Source organism: Parasteatoda tepidariorum, chromosome 6 (assembly GCF_043381705.1).
Source record: "Parasteatoda tepidariorum isolate YZ-2023 chromosome 6, CAS_Ptep_4.0, whole genome shotgun sequence".
In the NCBI taxonomy this organism is placed as follows: domain Eukaryota; kingdom Metazoa; phylum Arthropoda; class Arachnida; order Araneae; family Theridiidae; genus Parasteatoda; species Parasteatoda tepidariorum.
In genome coordinates this window covers 75,201,550-75,222,130 of record NC_092209.1, presented here as the reverse complement: position 1 = coordinate 75,222,130, position 20,581 = coordinate 75,201,550, and the positions used below count along the sequence as shown (strand labels likewise).

General features: G+C 27.4%; 1 protein-coding gene and 1 long non-coding RNA gene across 2 annotated transcripts in view; both read right to left on the bottom strand.

The window, feature by feature from the left end:
- Window positions 1-569: 569 nt before the first annotated feature.
- LOC139425782 (uncharacterized) lies at window positions 570-5,607 on the bottom strand. Its single transcript, XR_011636926.1, has 4 exons — window positions 5,482-5,607; window positions 2,331-2,435; window positions 721-801; window positions 570-614 (listed from the first exon to the last, which is right to left on the bottom strand). It is a non-coding gene; the product is annotated as an uncharacterized lncRNA (long non-coding RNA).
- Window positions 5,608-19,509: 13,902 nt separating this feature from the next.
- The window catches only part of LOC107440373 (histone-lysine N-methyltransferase PRDM9-like), a 29,242-nt gene continuing 28,170 nt past the window's right edge, over window positions 19,510-20,581 (bottom strand). The window contains exon 6 of the mRNA XM_071181853.1: window positions 19,510-20,556. Within this exon, the coding sequence (XP_071037954.1) occupies window positions 19,914-20,556 (643 nt within the window). The 3' untranslated portion in view covers window positions 19,510-19,913. The remainder of the gene's footprint in view (window positions 20,557-20,581) is intronic.

The following is a 20,581-nucleotide window of genomic DNA, read 5'->3' as shown; positions in this document are numbered from 1 at the left end:
AGTCAATGGGTTATCTTAAAATATTTATTTGCGCAGGCGACTTTTTTTGGCGGTTTTCTGGACTATCGCCAAATATATAAACCTTTATTGCAACCCAATTTACGACCCAATTGTTTTAAAATTTTGTCTACCCCCCCTAATTCAAGTGTCTAGATTCCAAATATGTAAAAAAAAATATATGTTTATTCAGAGAAAGTACGTTTTTGTGTCTGATTTCGTAACTTAATTAATAGTTAGCACTAATTAATTAGCATATTTGAGGTCACCCCCAAGAAGCATTAAGATTGACACTTAGTTCGTGAAAATCCGATCATTAGAACGAAAGTTATTCAGGGTGATTCGTTTTTTTTTTTTTTGCGGACTGTACAATGCTCTAAAACTATGAACACCCTGAATAGCCTTTGGGAGATTCACTTTGAATATACTAAATAATTGGTGCTAAATAATATTCCCAAAAACAAAAATTATTTTGCAAAATTTAAAAATATTTTTGTAATAAAGTATCTGATATTTGTGCTAATTGTTACAGAAATGTTTGCTAAAAATTCCTATTAGAATTTCAAAACTTACATTTTCATCTTGTCTTAACTTTTTACGACGTTTCTTTATAATTTCTGAAAGGAAAAATATATTTTCAAGTAACTTTTGCACAATAGTTCTATTATACTTAATATTGAAATTTTTTCTAAAGCAAAATAGTGAAACAATTATTATTCTTACTCTTTTGACAAATCTTTTCCTTTCTCTTTTGAGATTCAGGCACAGCAAATAACTTGAAATTCGTTTTCTCGAAGTCTTTGACTATCAGAAAAAGTAAAGAATTTGACCCATTAAAATATTCAACTTTGCTATAAAGTAATAATATTAAACAAAAGAACAAATCTAATTTGAATTGCAGAAATGTACTAAAAAAATAATGAAAATGCAGTTAATGTAGATAAATCCCTAAATTCTTGAAAACATATGAAATTCCGAAAGATTTTGTATCTAGTGCTAATAATACTACTAATGATGAATGTGGCTTTTAAAATTCTAAGTCACTTTACCAATTATAGAAAAAATAGATAATTTGGCGGATCACTCCTCTTTTTATGTAACATCACTAGATAAAATTTAAATTCTCAATACTTTATAAATTAAGTATTGAAAGAATATAATAAAAAAATAATAATTGAAACAAAATTTTATTATCATTTAAAATAAGTTGATGAAGGTTTTTTTTTGCTGACAAATTTATTGTTTCTTGTATTTGAAACTTAAAACTATTGCTTTTAAACAGTCAACCGTAGTTTTGAAAAAGTTTTTACTGATTATTTATTAACAATTTCTTCGATTGTTAATCTTTTCGCGGATATTGAAATTTTTTATTGCTAATAAAAGTTTTAATGAATGTCATACGACGAAAATTAAAAGCAGAAATTAAAAAATTTAATTTCATGATAAAAACTACACAGGGCATTAAAAATGTATAAGTCAGTCCGGGTGCAAAGTCATTTAATGGTTGCGCACTATTCGTAAAGAAAATGAATTTCTCTTTTGAAAATTCACAATGATAGCTTCATATGTTAAATTTTCTATCATGCAATAAATGAATGAATCATTCTTAGAATAAGTAAAATAATTATACTTTACTCTAAAATCTGTATTTTACTAATTTCGCTGAGCAAAAATTTAAGAACATTCAAAATTCGCCTGTAGTTTTTCGTGAGCATAGAAAAAGGTATCAAGTATTACTAATATTTTTTTTATCTTCAAACCCCTTATCTCCTCCAAAAAAAGGGAAATACTCATCATTCTGTACCTCTTCATTACTGAAGTATAAAGGAATATTGCAAAAATTATATTACAATATCGAATTTCTATTTTACTGTCTCAAGTCATAATAAGATTAAAAAAAAGATGAATTGTCATTGAATGAATATGAAATATGAATTGTAAAATAATATAAATATTATAAATGTTAAATTTCACCTAAAGAGGGAATAAACATGTACGTTGTTATATTATGCCCAATTTAATTACGATAATGAATAAATTTTATAATTATTTAGAAAGAAATTATAAATTTTAAAAATACGCTTTATCTAAATACAATGCAGTACTACGATAAATCTCAGTTTCAAAATTATTTTAGTTAACCAAGAGGCACAAAATAAATAATTATTGAAAAGAATCTAACATTAATTATAAGAAATATCGAATTCGCGAGGATAAAATTTAAAGTTATGGAGAATAAAAAAACACTAATATTTTTTTAATAAACATAGCTTAAAAGTAGCAAAACTAGCATTTGAAATTGTAAAACTATGGTGATTAGTTCAACAACTTACCATTTTGTTGATCTTTAGGAATACTTTGATTTCTTGGAAATTTTTTTACTTTTGAAGGAGCTTTTTCATCGGGATCCAGAAATTTAGGAAGTTTTGAAGCAACCCCTAAAATTAAGTTTGTTCAGAATAACAAAATTAGTAAAACAAGAGTTGCATCGTCATCATGCCCTATAACGTTAACATTTTCTGCATGTAAACAATTATTTTCGTCACAATTCCAATACAAAATTATACTTCACTATAATTATATGTCTTTAGATACTAAAAATTCGGAATTTAAATACAATAAAAACACATAGACACTTTCAAAATCTTATGACTTTAAAAATTTAGAAAGAATATAATACCTTAAAAAGAATGTAATATTTGATAAAATTACTTTTTTTTTTCTTAGTTTAAAAGCTTCTATAACTTTTAGCAGTAAATGTGAAAGATAAAGTTTGTTTAAAAAAATTTTCTCCGCCCAGTAAGTTTCAGAAAATTATTCTAAATTAAGTTCCAATTTAACAAAAAGTTTTTTAAAAAATCATTGTTTCCGATATATTTTAGTATTTAACTTAAAGAAAACTATCTAGGGTTATATTTAAGAATAAATAAAAAGCAATGTATCTTTGCAAATAAGATGTATTAGTAAATTTCAATAATTTTTATGAAATACTTTTGTTTTTTCTCCAGAAATTTACTTATTCTTCATTTCAAGCTAATGCTAGTTGAAAATTTTGAAGAAAAGAATATTTGAAATAATTTTTTAATTCAAACAAATACAAATAAATGTTTCATTATTAAGAGTATAAAAAAGTCTAACTCTATAAAATAACTAAATTCTTATGATAAAATTTCTCTCAATTATTTTAATGATTACCCTGCCACGTTTTAAATGGAATTAAGTACCGTTCATTTTTTGGATTATACAAAAGATCACATATTTTTTTCTCCTTATCATATAAATAGCTGCTAGCATTATTACATTAAAGATATAACCTTTCAAAATAAATATAAATTACTGCTATATTCTTATCGAAAAATACTTTAGAAGGTAAAATAATAGATTTCCACAAATTACTTAGTGATAAAATCATTTTGAAATAAAAATGCCGAAAATTATTTTGCATCAAAATGAATATTTGAAATAAAAATGGCACCCATGAGTTTCGATAAGAGATTATTCCATGGGAATTGAAGTACAGGTGCAACCTGTTAACGCATAAAACAAACAAAATTATTTAAACGTCACCCAAGCTCAAACCTACCTGATATTTCTATACCAAAAGAATAATTTGAAAATACATCAATTGAATTCATATTCTAATTCTCTTGTTAAAACTATTCATATATGTAGTCCCTAATTTTTAATGCGTTACCGGTAAAAACTAAATTTTCAAAGACATAAATGTTTAACATGCACAGTTCCTGGCAGCCAAATTACTACAAATTACTCACAATAAGATTCTATGTAAAATCTTAATTATCAGGTGATACTATACAGCTTTATTGTTTTTACGCGACTGAAACCGGTTTGCGCTTGCTTACGTTCATGTATTAATTGATTAAATTAGACAATATATAATCGAAATTTGACGATAGGTTAGATTAGACGATATATTATATAAATGTAGAATATTTATTGCATCAGGTATTATATTAATATATTTTTATGCAGTAGATTTTTTTTTCTTCCGATTTGTATTTATTTCTATCGCAGTAATTCTCAACCACTGTGACGCGACACTTTTGTGTGCCGCCAATTATTAGAAATGATATAATAAAAATTATAATGCTTTTTTTTACTTCGAGCATAGTTTAAATTGAAGAGAAGTGTATATATATAAAATATTATATATATCTACACATTCCATAATTTTTCCATGCTTTAACAGTGTGAACATCTTCGTCGGCAACTGTCTTGTCTTTGACAATCTCAAAATAATTTAAAATAAGAAGGAAGTTTTTAAATTGTCTTTGACAATTTAAAAAAATTTTGAAATAAGTAGGAAATTTAATGATTATTAAAATTATTAATAAACAAAGGAAAGCAAGCTAAATATTGACTTTTAAACTAAAGTAAAAGCTAATCATTAAAGTAAACCATGCAATTAAAAGTTATAAAAACAAATTAACAAAGGATAACTAACAAAACAATAAGTTAACAATTAATAATTAGCAAAAAAACTAGCTGACAAAAAATCACAGTAAAATAACAGTTAATAGCTATAGAAAACAAGCTAACAATTATTAACTAGCGAAAAAAAAATTAACTGTTACTTATAAGGCTCCTATACTATGAATTTAGGGGCTCCACTGCTACTAACTGATGAAAAATTAGTCGAAAGAAATAATTAATCCCTTAATAAACGTGCTTTTGTAGTACATATTATTTTATTCATATAGTACATATTATTACATTCAAAATTATTATCACAAACTATTTAACACAGTGTATTATAGGTGAGTAAACAACTTTTAAACTAATTTTTTTCACTGTGTGCCATCAAATTTCGAAATTGTTAAAAGTGTGCCGCCCCCCAAAAAAGGTTGAGAATTACTGTTCTATCGTCTTGAGTTAAAGTGTTTAGAATCACGAAAGTAAACAAGTGGAAACCATTTTCAGTCGCTTGAAAACAATAGAACGTATAGTATCACCAGATAATTAAGATTTTTCATAGAATCTTGAGGAATCTTATAGTGCATCGAATAATTTAGCCAGGGACTGTATTATATTTAACCTCTATAACAAAAGCATAATCATATATAGCATATCATAATCATCCATGAACTGATTTTATTTAATAAAGCATGTACTTTCATCTCAGTTAATCGCAGACTTAATTTTTCTACACAGAAAACAAAGAAATTAAATTTTAAAAAACTAATAAATTTATATTACATATGGAAAAACAATACGTTAATATAATTTCTTATTACAATTATAAATGATTAAGCAAAATGTAAGCCTTTTTTAAATTTGCATTCAAAATCATTTGAAAAAAAAAACTAGTGATCAACATTAAATAATGCTTAAAAAATAACTATAATTATGCATTGTTACTGTATAAAATTTACCTAAATCTGAAAGACAATTATGCCTACATTAACATCTTTATGGAACATTTTATCTGACATCTAAAAGAAGTTTCAAGAAAATAAAACATACCTAAAGATTTTAGAACTTCCCAGTTTCTAATTACATTTGAATAGCGCTTTCGCTCGTACTCACTTAAAGATTCCCAATTACTGCTACAAGGCAATTTATTAATTTTACAAGTTCCATTCATTTTTCACGTGAATACAACACACCAACTATCGACATTTAGAACAACTTCATACTGTGAAATATCATTTGCTTTCTGACAAGATTAATTTCTGTTTGTCAGACGATAATAGACAACATTTAGAAAGATACATTTGAGCATTATTATTATATTTAAAAAAATATTGATTGCAGTTGGATTAGAAATTCAAGCAAAATTATATTTTATAAGTCTTAGAAATAATTTAATTTTTATAAATTATATTAAATAAAAAAAACTGAAGTAACATATTTGGATAAGAAATAATGTTGTTAAATGTCTTTTTCTTTTTAATTAACTTTGGATAAAGAAAATAATCGTTTGAGCTTATTTTTATTTAGAAATGTAACTTAAAAGCAAGGCAGACGATAATCTTTCATCAAAATAGTTTTATGAAGAAGTATTTATTTAAACTTATATTTGAAAGACAAATAAATGAAAAGTATACGAAAAATTTTAAAAATACAGGAAAGAAGCTTATAAATAAATGTTACGATGCTGAATATTATAACAATTACTTTTTTTTGTCTTCAACTCATTACAAATTGAAGTGGAGTCAACATTGCTTACTTCACTCTAAGGAATAAATGTGATTTCAGAAAGTACGAAGCTGTAATAGTTATATAATATTCTTCTTCTTTATAGAATAGTATATATTTCTGTCTTTGTATAATTCGAAAAACAACAGTAAAGAATCATGCGAATTACTTGAAATAGTATCATTTGTGTTTAATATTAATAAATTTCATCATTTTCATGGTCAGTAATTTTTAATTTTTAATGATAAATTTCAACTAGAATTCAGTTAATTAGAGTCAACTAGAATTCAGTCAATAAAATTTTATTGTGTGGTACGTCATCTTAAAGTAATGAATTGATAATCTATGTATATATAATTGAGAATAAAATTTTCAAATAAAGAACATATCATTTTGGAATTCTCCGGATTTATAAATCAGGTAAGTGTTATGATTTTTATAATGAAAAATTTACTTGTAAATGATTTTTTTTCCAATTTCAAGATAGTTCTCCATAGAATGGTTTTCTATGTCCAAATAAGAATTTTAAAAAAAACATGAATTTTCTTTTTTAATATGAGGAATTTTTAGAATCGTTTTTTTCGTAAGAATTTTTTATTTTGCATTTTGTTTATAAATAATGATTTTCATTGAAACTTAAAATTCGTTAATAAAAATTGTTGTCAAAAAACTTTTTTTGCAAAATTAAACGATATTAAATTATGGGCTTACGTGTACTTTTTGAAGTAATATGATTCATAGAATTATGGAATGCAAAGTTTAAATAGGCCTTTAATGTTATCTCATTTAAATTAGTAATACGATTTCGCAGGCATTAGGTTTTAACTCAAGTGAAAAGATAAATTTTTTTCCTGTTTATTTACAAATGTTTTTCCGTTGTATTTTGGATGTTCCTTCTTTAAAAAAAAAGAGATACCATTTTGTTTTCGCTTTCAGAAGAAAGAATATCAAAGTTTTTCTTTTTTAAAATTAATAAGCCACAATAAAGAAGAAACGTTACAATGCAACGCGCTACGTTAAAAACGTCTCCAGAGCAACTGAATGACTGTACACATGGAAATCGCAGGAATTCGCCACAGATAACCCCCCCCCCCCCTATAGTTCGTTACGATCGCGAATTATCCTTAACTTATATTTGAAAGACAAATAAATAAAAAGCAGAAAAAAAATTAAAATAAAGGAAAGAAGCATATAAATAAATAAAAGCTGAATTTTATAAGAATTACTTAGTCTTTATCCAGGTATAATAAACAGAATTAGTGATAAAACTTAGTATTAGGTATTAAACGCCGACACATATACTTCTAAAATTTGTGTTTAGGTATTGATAAAATAAAATTTTATTCTAATTAATGAAAACGTTTACAGTGCCGCACTGTAATATGTAATGAAAATATTATTTACGTCGTTTGAATAATTCAATAATAAATAGCTATTTATTAGAAAAATATATTGTAACGTTTAAAAACATTATGATTTGAGCATGTACAATTTTCGTTCATATCCTCTTCAAAAAGTTTTGTTGCATGATTTTCACACTCAAAGAATAATGTTTCAGTGTGAAGGAAGATATCAAAGTTTCAAATTCGAAGATGATTTTTTTAAAAATAAAATTTGAATACATTTATAAATACACTTTTAACGTTAAAGTTAATCTTTGTTTTAATTTCCAAAAAAAAATTTTTTTTTTAAAAAGTGTATATTGATGTTGTGTATTCCATGGAGATAAACTAATGAATGTATAGATAATTAATGAAGGTATGATGCTGATTTTATAAGACATAAATTGAAGAGAACTTAGGAACATAGAAATTAGAAATATTCACACTAAATAAAACTGATAAAAACATTTTTACATGATGTTCTGTTATAATCCCTTAATAAGAACCATTATTAAAACTTAAGAACGACAAATGTATGTGTTAAAGATATAATTAATTTTGAGAAAAATAACATCATTCAAATACGACGAATCATTGTTAAGAAAAATCATTTCAAGTGTAATATCAAAGTAATCAAAATTTACTTTTTATTTAGGATTAAACTGAGAAAATTTCATTTTCCTTAAGTACATTTCCTCTTCGTAAAATAAACTGATTTTTGATTACACTATTTCACCCTTCATCTAATTAATGTCTGAAAATGTTTAGTCAGTTTTTTTTTTCCTTTTTCTACCCAGTTCAATAATGGTTGTAGTTTCATGGTTTTCATGTCCGCTCGTTTTGCCAATAGATCAACTTCATCGACTTGATTAACTCTAACAGAAATGTCCAAGTCAGAGGCTGAACATCTTCAGTGTTTCATTATCATTGAACTAATTTCCGTTTGCACTATTCTTATTGGGCAATTCATATTCTTATCCGCATAGAAACATATTCCTATTTGTTGGATGTAAAATTGATTAATTTTTATTGGAAAGGTAAGTGGCATCAGCCTAGACATTTCTACACCACAAACATAGTGAGACTCATTAGAAATCAGTTTAACTAAATATTTACATAAAAGCAGCACAAGATCAAATTTTTAAAAAAATATATTATTTTGGATCTTCTTGGAGTTGATTGTTTTTCACACTGAGTTTTTTCTTTTCATTCTCATCAGCGCGCATTTTAAGTATTTTTTTGTTCTTTTTATCATTTACTAATTCATAATTAGACTAGTTTGACATGATTTTAATATTAGTATAAATACAAACAATGAAAAATAGTTTCGGGTCATTTTAAGAAACGTATATTGGCTGGAATCGAAAATCAATCTATCCCATGGACGACAGCAAGACAAACATCAATTGAGTACTTGCACACCAAGTAGAAGAAGACAGCCAATACCCACGCATGAGCCAAGATGGCTCAGGGGATAGAGCAATCGCCTTCCAATGCGGCGAACCGGGTTCGAATCCCAGTCAATTCGAACCCCACATCCGGCTTGCACTGACCACAATGCTGGCGTGAAATATCGTCAGTGGTAGACGGATTATAGGTTAAGGTCACCTTGCCGTTATTCTAAACATGGGAGGTTCTCGTGGTCCTCCTCCTCATGTAACGCATACGCGGGTTAGTTCCATCATAATGTCATCCACGAAGGCAAATTTCTCCCAATACTCGATCCAGGAGTTTCCTTGTCTTCTGGATTGTTCAAAATTACAATGCTACGGAGTTGAACATTAGTAGTCGCAATTCCATAAAATTGGGTCAGCTGTTCAACGACGGTTATAAAATTTAAAAAAAAATATCCCTGCATGTGACCCATGATGTCAGCACCATCTAATCTTTATCAGCAATATGGAGTAATAAAGTTGAGCTAAGTGTCTCACCATAACTTAAAATGTTAATTAACGTTTAATTAAATAACGATGTGCCGTATAGCACAACGAATTTGTTGAAATATAATTCCTTCTAGTCTACTTATTTCACTTAACTCAGATTTATTATTTGTTTATGTTTTTTTATTGTAACTGTGATATATTTTTGTTTCGCGTGCCTGGCAACTTCGATGCATAAGAAGTTTGCTTTTGTTCTACATGGTTTCGTGTCTGTCTTTGTGTTAAGGCTATGTGTAAATATATAGCGGTTGAATTGAAATCTTTGTGAAAGAATCTTTGTAAGAAAATCTTCGTAAAAGAATATAGGCTGTGATTGTGTGAGAATTGATGTTTGCCAGGATAGGTTTACTCGAAATGGAATGGAAATAACAGTAGAAAAAATAGTGCGTTGAGTCCCTACACGCGGAAGAAGTGAAACTTCGTAATGTGGAAATGAAAATAGGAAGGGGTAGAAATTGATTTTTAGTGAAATCATATTGTTTATTTAAGACAAACTTTATTAACATTGCTTACAATTCACAATTGATTGCATCTTTTAATCATCATTTTCGAATGGAGAAATATCCAAATCTGTAACATTTACAATGGGATTATGAGAACTAAAGTAAGATACGAAATGTTTGAGTTCTATTTTTTCATTATTTCTTGCAAAAACTGCATCACTGGTAGTTACCCCTTTGGTTGTTGGATCATTCCTACCATTTATCATTTCCATTCAAATTTGTCTTTAAGGAAGGTTAATAATGCTTCAGCTTCAAGTAACGAGAAATTCACATTAAAATCTCCTGCAAGAATCACATGCCGCTCACAATAATCAATTTCTTCACCAGTAACGTCTGTCAGAGCTTGTGAACCTGCAGTGGATAGTTGCAATAAAGATTTTGCAATAAATAATTTAATATCCCTCATGGCTGCATTTGGTGAAATATAAATGGCAATTAGAAAAAAGAAAACCTAACAATCAATTGATATTCACAAGAGACGTACCTTGACATAACCTTAAATCCATCGCGTTGTCCGCGGGATTGTTTTCACTCATTTTTTACAATTGTTATCCACTAAGTTTCAAAATAAAAAATATTACCCTATTAAATTATATGTGTATCAAATCAAACTAAGTTATTTATAGAAAAACAATGCTTTTATGACTTTTATTATTTTTATGCTAGTGCGAACCATAACAATATGGAAATGAATGAGGAAAAACTGGGTCCTACCACGTGATTTCCCGGCCAATAAAAATCCAGCGTTAAACGTTTAACGCAACCTTGTTGGAAGTCGCACAAGAAGTATCACTTCAAAAAATTTTGTTCAGGAAAACAGTCATATGTCCTAAAACGAGAGGATTTCAACAATATATTTTGGTAAAGTTTTTTTTTCTTTACGTTCAAAAAAAATTTTTTTTAAAGGAAACAACTGCAATGAACTATAGAAGTTAAACTATATAGATAAAGTACTCTTGGTTGAAAAAGAAAAATCACTCCTTTGTACTTTTTTTTGCCTTTGCAATAATTTTCAGGATTCGAAAACTTTTATCGGTCACTATTAATTTTAAAACATAATAGGTAATAATGAAGATTAATATTTACTGAGCGAATAATCAATAATAATAGTTTATTCAATGCTTAACTACTTTAAGGATGCTAACTAGATTTGAAAAATGGAAAAAATTACGTGTCCATTTTTTTTACAGAATTAATGTAGGTCTAGAAATTTTTCGATAATTACTCTGCTATTATATTATTAAAACGCTTTTATTTCAAAACCTTTTAGAAAATAAAACGAAGCAGGTTACTTCATGATAAATGAACAATATATTAAGCAATGATGAAACAAAGAAAATATTTCTGCAGGTTTTGGAAAAATGTTAAACAAACTTGACTAAAATATATAAAGAAACAAATCTAATTAATACTGGTTTAATAAAATAATAAAGTTTATAGACCAGCATGCAAAATTTGAAAACTGATTTAGTTAAGTAGAATTGATCATAAGCGTGTGGAAAGATGTAATTAAATGCTCATATACATTGCATTTTAGAATATACCTAAAATTATTTGATAGAAGTGAAATTTATATATTTTCTTTGTTAAACTTGCGTGCTTTTTAAATATGTAATTTCAAAATCATTGAAATTAATTTATAATTAAAAAATTTCACTACGGTGAAAAAATATTTAACTCTCTTAAAAACGTCTTACTTCTTTCGGCTTTCAATATTATTTATGGTAAATTATACGTATCAAAGGTAATTTAATACAATAAAAACAATTTTGATATTTTTTCTGTAAATTAGCTCATTAATATTTTGTACATATTGTGCTAACTACTAACAGACTATATCATCCAATATGAGTATTTAACACAAAGTATGAGTCATTCCGTAAATGCTGATCAATTACTGTATAACAACTTTTCTATCTTTATAAAACAGCTGATTAATCATTGTATAACACATTAACGATCGCTGTATAATAAAATATTAATTATCGTGTATATTCAATTATTACATTAAAATATAGACCATAATGTAATTTTTATTTTTTTTTATTTTAGCAGCTTATAAAAAAAATCTGTAATGATGTTTATTCAAACTTAGCATTTAATCTGTTGTCTAATGAAGTTATTACAAGCAAAATGATGAAAATAAGTAAATATAAATTAATTTTAGAATCCCTTAGAGGCTTAATGCAGGTGTCATAAAACCGGTGTTTTTACTTTTTTCTCAACAACTTTGGAAAAGAAAAATTGTTTTTTCAAAATGATTGTAGGGATAAATTATAAATGCTACACCACACGAAAAAAATATTAACATTTAAATTATTAGGTTAAATGAAAGTTGTGGAAGGTGTTTAAATACCTTAAAATTTGTATTGTAATCAGCCACGGAGATCCAGTAGAGATATCAGCGATTTAGCTAATCAGGTGGTGATCGTACTTTTATTTGACAGATTTGATCATCACAAACACGAAAACGTGGTATCAAAAACAAACTAATATGAGTTCTAAAGAAATAATATCATCCTTCAATAAATAAAAGCAATTAACTACTTCAAATTACTTATTGCCATAATCTTCTTGTTCAGAAGTCAGTTCTGATTTAAAATTTGTTTTTGGTTTGATTAAACATTATTAAAATTAATTACAATTATTTGAACTACAAACAGTAAATATATCACCTTCGATCTAACAAAAAAAATTTAACCTTTAATTAGATAAGAATTTAGTTTATCTTTAAACTATTTAACTAAATTCTTGTGTAGATTGATGAACTGGTACGTCATAAACGTATAACAAATGATTTTGGAGCATTGTTAGAAGTTAAAGGTGAATAATTATAGAAAAAAAATGCGAATATAACGAAGTAGGTGTCAAACATCTTTAATGATATATAAAAAATATTGATTGTACAACAAGTAATTTCAATCTTTCTGAAGGATTGATTTGACAAACTACACATAAAAACTGCTATAACATGCAGGTACAGTTTTAGTTTTAAATTGACGATGTTTATGTTCTCATAAGATTTTACTTAATCTTTCAATTGTATGAAAAATTTTCATAACATTTAACTACTACTCACTTTGGATTTGTTCGAATTTATTTTAATATTCCGTCTGTGATGTGTGTATGTTTGATTGAAAACTAATTTACTTTACTTTAAAAAATATATATATGAATCCTAAATTTATGATTCTTGCCCTCAGTTGCATCGGGAAAAGTAACCTTATTTATTCCTATGAGTATCATATCTTACTGAAAATAGAAAATAATAAATATGGTGGTGGCTCTTTAAACCAAATAGCGTAAAATGATATTCTATCACTACATCATATATGCGGAACAGTTTCACTACATCAGGAACAGTCCTTGGTTTTGGTGTAGGGGAACACTTAGTGAAACGCCAATTTCGTGCGAAGCATTTGCCATCATTTTAGATGTTCACCATTTTAGAAAATATATTACAGCATATTTTTTACATTATGCAAAATTAAATCAAAATAATCCAGGAACCAAAAAGTATTAAAAAAAATCAGGAAATGCATGATGACATTAATAAATTCGACAAGCTTAAGCAATCGATTTTAGAAATTTCATAACTCAAATCTAAAATGAAACAGTCGCATAGCCTATTCAGCCCTCTAAATTACATATTTTCATGTACAGAGATTGCATATTTGCTCTTATTTCTATTCTTTTGGGAAAAAATTATTTCATTTATTAATTATGTTAATACAGTTGTATAGCTGCATATATTCAGTTTAATATGAATACTGAGTTAAAAAAATATACATAAACAAGATTTACACTGTTTTACTGTGTACTGTTAAATATAATCACATAAAAACAGGAGAGCGATAGAAAATTTCGTGTCATAAAGCGCAAATAATTTATCTCAAAACGTAAACTTTTCTTTAAAATGTTTAAAGGTAAAAAAATATGGGTTAATTAAAAAACTTTCTTAAAGATTCCTCAAATTTGTATGTTAACGAGATTTAAAATATTTTAACATTGGTAAGCTCATTTAATAAGCTATTAAAAGCTCATTTAATAAGCTATTAAAAGTTCATTTTATAATTTATATTCTCTGTTTCCTGATTCATTAACATTTTATTAAATATTTTTATAATTCTAATTTAATAATTTTATAGTAAAATAGTAATATAATTAATAATTAATATAATTAATAACTTTATAAATAAATTTCGACGAATGTTAAGCCAATTTATATTTTTCTTGCTCTACTTAACTAGGAATAAAATAACTAAAATAAAAATTAAAAGTGTGCATATCCTCTATTAATAAAATCGCCTTTTAAGTGCTTAAAATTTTCTTGACTGAAACACCTTTAAAAATTTGACAAAAATCTTATTTAAATATTCAAAACAAATCTGAGCTTTAAATTTAGATTCGAAAATTTAATGCATGAAACCATGAAATTTAAAAGTTATTAGGAACCCTTACTTCTTATAAGGAATTCTATTCTCTTCCAATCAACATTTATATGTCAACTAAAATCTAAGAATTACCATTCAACATTAATCTGAATTAATAAACATAAAAACTATGCCTCTTTTTTCAGTAAAAAAAACAATCATGCAGCGAATTCAAAACTTCGCATAATTGATTCTATATTTATAAAATTAATCCCATCCAAATATGTTAAAATCCAGCAAGGAAGTTTTACGGGGAAGCTAAGCAATTGCCGAAACCTAATACTCTTCAATTAAATCTTCTCTAGTAAATAACTATACACTTCCCCTCTAGTTATAGAATTCTATGTCAGTGGATTCTAGACTTTGTCGAATGAAATGAATTATCAGACTTCAAACATCGTTTCACTCATTCTGTGAATTTTCTGAAAATCACTATAATAATGAAAGGTTACTACTGCTACGGATTGACAGAGTTTAATTTAGGAAGAGCTAATATAGGAAATGGCAATCGAATATCTTTTCTGAGATTCCAAATTATAACGAATCTGTATTTAACTACCAAAGAACTCAAATTTCACACAAATCTCTATTTTAAATGTATTTGAAATGGTAAATATTTGTATATGTATACAAGACGTGTTTAGTTCCAGTAACCGTAATGCTTTGAAATTACGTTTCAATTCTGCATTGAATTATAGGAAGTATGCCTCATTGCAAAAAATAAATATCAAAGCCACTTGATCGTTAATTAACCGTTATTTACGATAAAGGGTACAGACAGTATCCTAAGCCATTAGAAAAAGGTTCAATTTTGGGACTTTCCTTCCAGTTGTTTTCCGAATTCTCGCATCTTTCAGAGGTTTCTACTCGTACTAAAAGTCTAATTTTAAGAATACTAAATTAGCGCTTCTGGATCATTAGTTTAACGGTCATTTTAACGTTGAAAAATTCTTGAATTTTCTTTTCTCTGAATTTGGATTCTTACAACTTTTAAATGATGTTGTGTTTCTACTAAAAGTCTAGTTTTAATGTTATTTAACAGCCAATTTTGAAAAAATTTACGCTTTTAAAACGTGACGTTAGATTGACGTGTTTTTAACGCAGAAAAATTTTTTACATTTTTTTTCCTCAATGATAGAACGATGGGTTATGACAGAATTCAATGAAAAAATCTAGTGTAACTTCCATAAACAATTTCGAACATAAGTTTTTAAATTTCTTGAAATAAATATTTCAATGTCAACCTTGATTTTTTTTTCAGAAACTTAAATATGAATCAGGGTGCAAAAAATTCTAAATAATAAAATTATATACAAACAATTTTTTTAAATTATATTTTTTGTTTCATAAATTGTTTACGAGATGATATCAGAGAATTATACAATATAGAAATCTAAGCTAACGTCACTTCCCTTTACTTTAAAATTATGGTGAAACAGCAGGTGATAGTTTGTCCATCAAATTAACTATACAATTTACGGTAAAGAACATGTTTTACCTTTACGGATTAACCGTTTACTACTAGTATGGTTAAGAAACCATGAATACTAAACTATGCAAATTTTCAACCATTTACAACTCTCATGGTTTCAAATCTGTCAAAAATAAATTTAACTGGATATTGGAGATAGTTTAGCAGACTTAGGAGTCTGACTAAGTAATAAGAATTATTAACAAAATTTATCTAGAAATATTTTGTGTTTTATACTCTTGTGCATAGCATCATTATTTTTGTAATGATTGTCTATAATAAAAAGTACAATTTGATACACAATAAAATGAATTTATATTTATGCAAATATATTTATTCTTACAATGCAGTAATTAATTAGTTGGTAATGGTTGATTAATTTCTTGAAGGGGTAGTTATATTGCAAAAATTCTTTCAAAAAAATAGGTTATAAGTTCTGATAAAAACTGACTACATAAAATATACTATGATTATAAAACTAGAAGGATAAAATATTAAGGAACTCAATATGCATAGGAACATCCTATTTAGTTAAGTGTTATATTAAGCAAGATTAATAGAGTGAATTGTTGAGCAATACAAACAGTCAATCAAAACAATTACGCAAATTGTGATTAAAAATATTTTTAAAACTGGTTTTTGCTGTATTATAAAGTTGATAAATATTCATAGAAATTATTTTCAATAACCTATCTAACCATATTTTCGGTCAATTTCAACATCAGTATATAATCCTTTTTTTATCCTCCATTTAAATTTCGCACTGACATTTACATCATAAAAAGCAATTCTACAGCTTATTTCGTAAATTTACTTAAATTATTCATAGAATATTAAAAAAATAATGCTCAATGTCAGAAAAAGAAAGACAAAAGCACTACCCACGCACTTCAAAGCCTCTCTGGTGGAGCTTTATCGCTTGGATATATGAATATTCATAAAAGGAACTTTGCCAGCCATCCTAATTAGGTGTTTCCACTATTTCAATTTCTGAACACAGTCTTTGGTTAGAGTACACACTCTCTCTTCTATTCCAAATTAACTGTCAAATTAACCAAGCCTTAAGAGCTCCGATGCTAAAATTTAGCTCTTCACTTAGATATTCATGACCGGCGTAATAAGGATTCATTTCAGTGAAATTCCTGCAGTGTTCTTTTAAAAGGGAAGTAATTTTCGAAATTTAAATGCATTTATGTTATTTAATTTTTCTAAATGAATATCTTAGCCAGAAAAAAAATTTAATACTTAATAATCAGACATATGTTTTAATAGCAACACAAAATATAATAGTTTTATGTCCTTATTTGTGAAGTAAAATTTTCAATCATATGCTAAGGGGGGAAAACAAAAAACAATTATTTGACAATCAAACTGTTTTTGATTTTTTTTCATCCTACCTTTCTCAAGAATGATGAGATAGATTCCTGTTCCGTTATTTTTATCTGTTTGAAATAATTTTTGACAACCATGGTGCCTACCATCTGACAAAGTTTCGAAAAATATATTAAGGGTGATTATTATTGTAAATCTTGTACACTCTTATTTCCTTATTGTTTTTTTTTCAATGCCCACCTGTGTTAACATCCGTCAATGCAGGCATATAGAGGGCGATTTTGCTGGCCTCTTTTTCAGGGGCACCATATTAGGCGGGCCAACGTCGTTCCCACAGTGAGGACAGATAGTACAGAGAAGGAAAGAACATCCATGACTTGCCCGGGATTTGAACTCAGAACCTTTCTGATGCAAGGACAGTTCCCTGTGCACTACACAGACTGCTCGGCTTATTCCCTTATTGTTTAGGATGGATCTTACATTACAGTCGCTCTATATTGCACAGGTGACAAATATACCAGTATTCTTTTACATACCAACTAATTCTTTAATCATCAAAGCAAACTTTGCGCAGATATAACGCTTGCAAGGCTATCCATTGCGTGCCACCCTGAAAGTTAAACATATTGTTTGAAATATCTTCAGTAAAGTTATTGTGGGTAAATACGCAAGTCACAAAATTAAAAAAAATGTGAACAACATAAATAACTTTAGATCAAATGATTGAATTTTTTCGTCCTAGGACTCAATCTTAGGTTCAATGGTTTAACCTTAAATTTACAACATATTTCGTTTAGACGATATTTTAAGTGACGAAGCTCAGCACAACGTATTATCACTGAATTAAATGCTTTCTTTTCGACATATTCGGGATCTTGATCATCAAAATATGATCCCGCAATTTGTAAATTGTGCTCCCAGAAATAATATTTAATTATTATTTATATTTTTTCATTATTTAATTTTGTAGCAGTCGAAAAAGTTAAACTGTAAAGTATGCAAGTTTGTGCATCATTTGAAGAAAGGTAATTTTAAATTGCAATTAAAAATTTAGAAGAAATCGATAGAGAAATCACATTTTAAACATAGGAATTATTAAATTTTAATAAAATCAGAAACTAATGTTTAGATGCACTCAAATTATTGTATGTTGCTATAACTAAAGTAAATAATTAATATTTCTTTTCGATGGACTTATCTTTGGTTAACTGAAAAAAATCACAAATTTATATATAATAATAGTTAAAGAAATCTTGATGATTAATTTTGATCAAGAAACGAAGAGGAAATTGCAAAGGATTGTTGATCATAACATAAAATCTAGAGAAATGCTGAATTGGAAGGGAAAAAAACTAATTCTGAGTGCAGCCCATTGAAACTGCTATCAGTTCAAAATTTCTAAATATTGTGTTTTTCAGTTGCATTTAAACCTACGTAGCAAAAAAAAATTCTTTAAAAATATATTCTAATCTAAATAAATGAAGATACAGATTTGTACTTTGAATGACACTTTTCATAAAACAGAATTTATTTAAATATAAATTAGTATTTTGTTTGTATTTTAAGATTTAATTAGCAACGTTTTAATCTTTTTATAAAGATTCTTTTTGTTGCAATTGTATATTTTTTGGAGAAAAAAAATCATGCAACATTTTTTTACAAATCATATTTGGGACGAAAATTAAATTTAGCTTCAACTTTAATTGTAATTTCATCACAAATATAAGATCAAACCCAATCGTGATTATTTGGGGACATACATTTGCCTGATCCTTATACACTATCACAATGCACACTCTATTTCCTTCTAAGCAGCTAACGTTTATTGCTTCCATCTAAACTTAATCCGAGAGCTATTAAGAGATTTGAGAAAAAAAGAGTTTTAAAAAATATAAAACAAAATAATGTATTTTTTTATTTCCTTCACTATTACTTCAGCAAAATTGCTCATTTTTTAAACCACGCAAATTTCAAATGTAGTTTTTATAATATTACTACAACTTTTAATAACTAAAACGTTTACTTATCTTCCTATGGAAGGAAAAATATTCTGCTTAAAATTAAAAACTGTTTAAAATAATTTAGCAATATCTATGTCAATAAATAAGACCTTTGACTCAAATAACCATATGAAATATGGAGGACTTTAAATCGCTTATTGACTTTTTTCATCGTATGAATTTACTTGAAGTATAACTGTAAAATGGACAACTGCTATAAAATTTTTTGAAACAAAAACTCATTTATATTAACCAAACATATACTTTAGTAAATACTAAGTTTATTTGTAGCTAAAAGTTCATTTTAAAACAACGCAGAGTCATACATAATTTTATAAAAAAGAAAACACGAAAACCATGCCAACTACACATATAACAATATCGATTTAAAAATTAAAATCAAGAATTATAATAAAAGTGAATGAGGAAAAAAAACCAAACATTTATTTTTGTATTAGAAATAAATAATATAAAGGAAAATAAAATCCCCGTCTCCTAATTTATTGTACTTTTTTAAGCTAATCCCATAGTTTTCGCCATCAATGTATTTCAAACATAAGTAAAAATAGGCGTTTATTGTAAAAGTCCTTACTATACTTTCTTCGTGCAAATTTTTATTCAAAGTGTACGCGGTGATCAATCTTATCTCTCATTTTTATGACGGTAAGTTTACATTAAGTGCAGTTCCTTATTTATTTACTTGTATTGAGGATGTATGCGGTCAATGTGCTGTTTAAGAAGACTTGGTACAAGAAAACCTCTCTCACACAGGTGACACTTATGGGGGAACTGTTTTGTGTGTTTATGAATAACGTGACTATTGAGACTGGAAGATGTGGTGGCCCTGTATTGGCAGTTGGAGCACTTGTAGGGTCTTTGCAAAGTGTGGATTCTTATGTGCTTGAGAAGGATTGGTAATTCAGTGAAATCTCTTCCGCAGGTGGAACATCGGTAAGGTCTGATGCCGCTGTGTCTTCGCTTATGACGCTCAAAGTGTTCCTTTCTATTAAAATCTCTTCCACACTCTCCACAAGAGAAGGGTCTCTCTCCACTGTGGACCTTCAGGTGTCTCCTGAGATTTTCTTCCAGAGTGAATGTCTTGTGGCAGTGGGGACATCCGTGTCTCCTCTCACCCGTGTGAGTAGCGAGGTGACCCCGGAGATGATGTGAGTAGTTGGTGGAGTAGACACAGTGGGGACATCTGTGTCTTCGATCGGGCCCCTGATTGGGATGTTTCTTTCTGTGTCGCTCCATGGCATCCACGGATGTGAACAATGCCTGACACATATCACATGCAACACCTTTTACATCTATAAAATGAACTATTTTTAGAGTAAATCTAGATACAAAACATGGCAAAAATG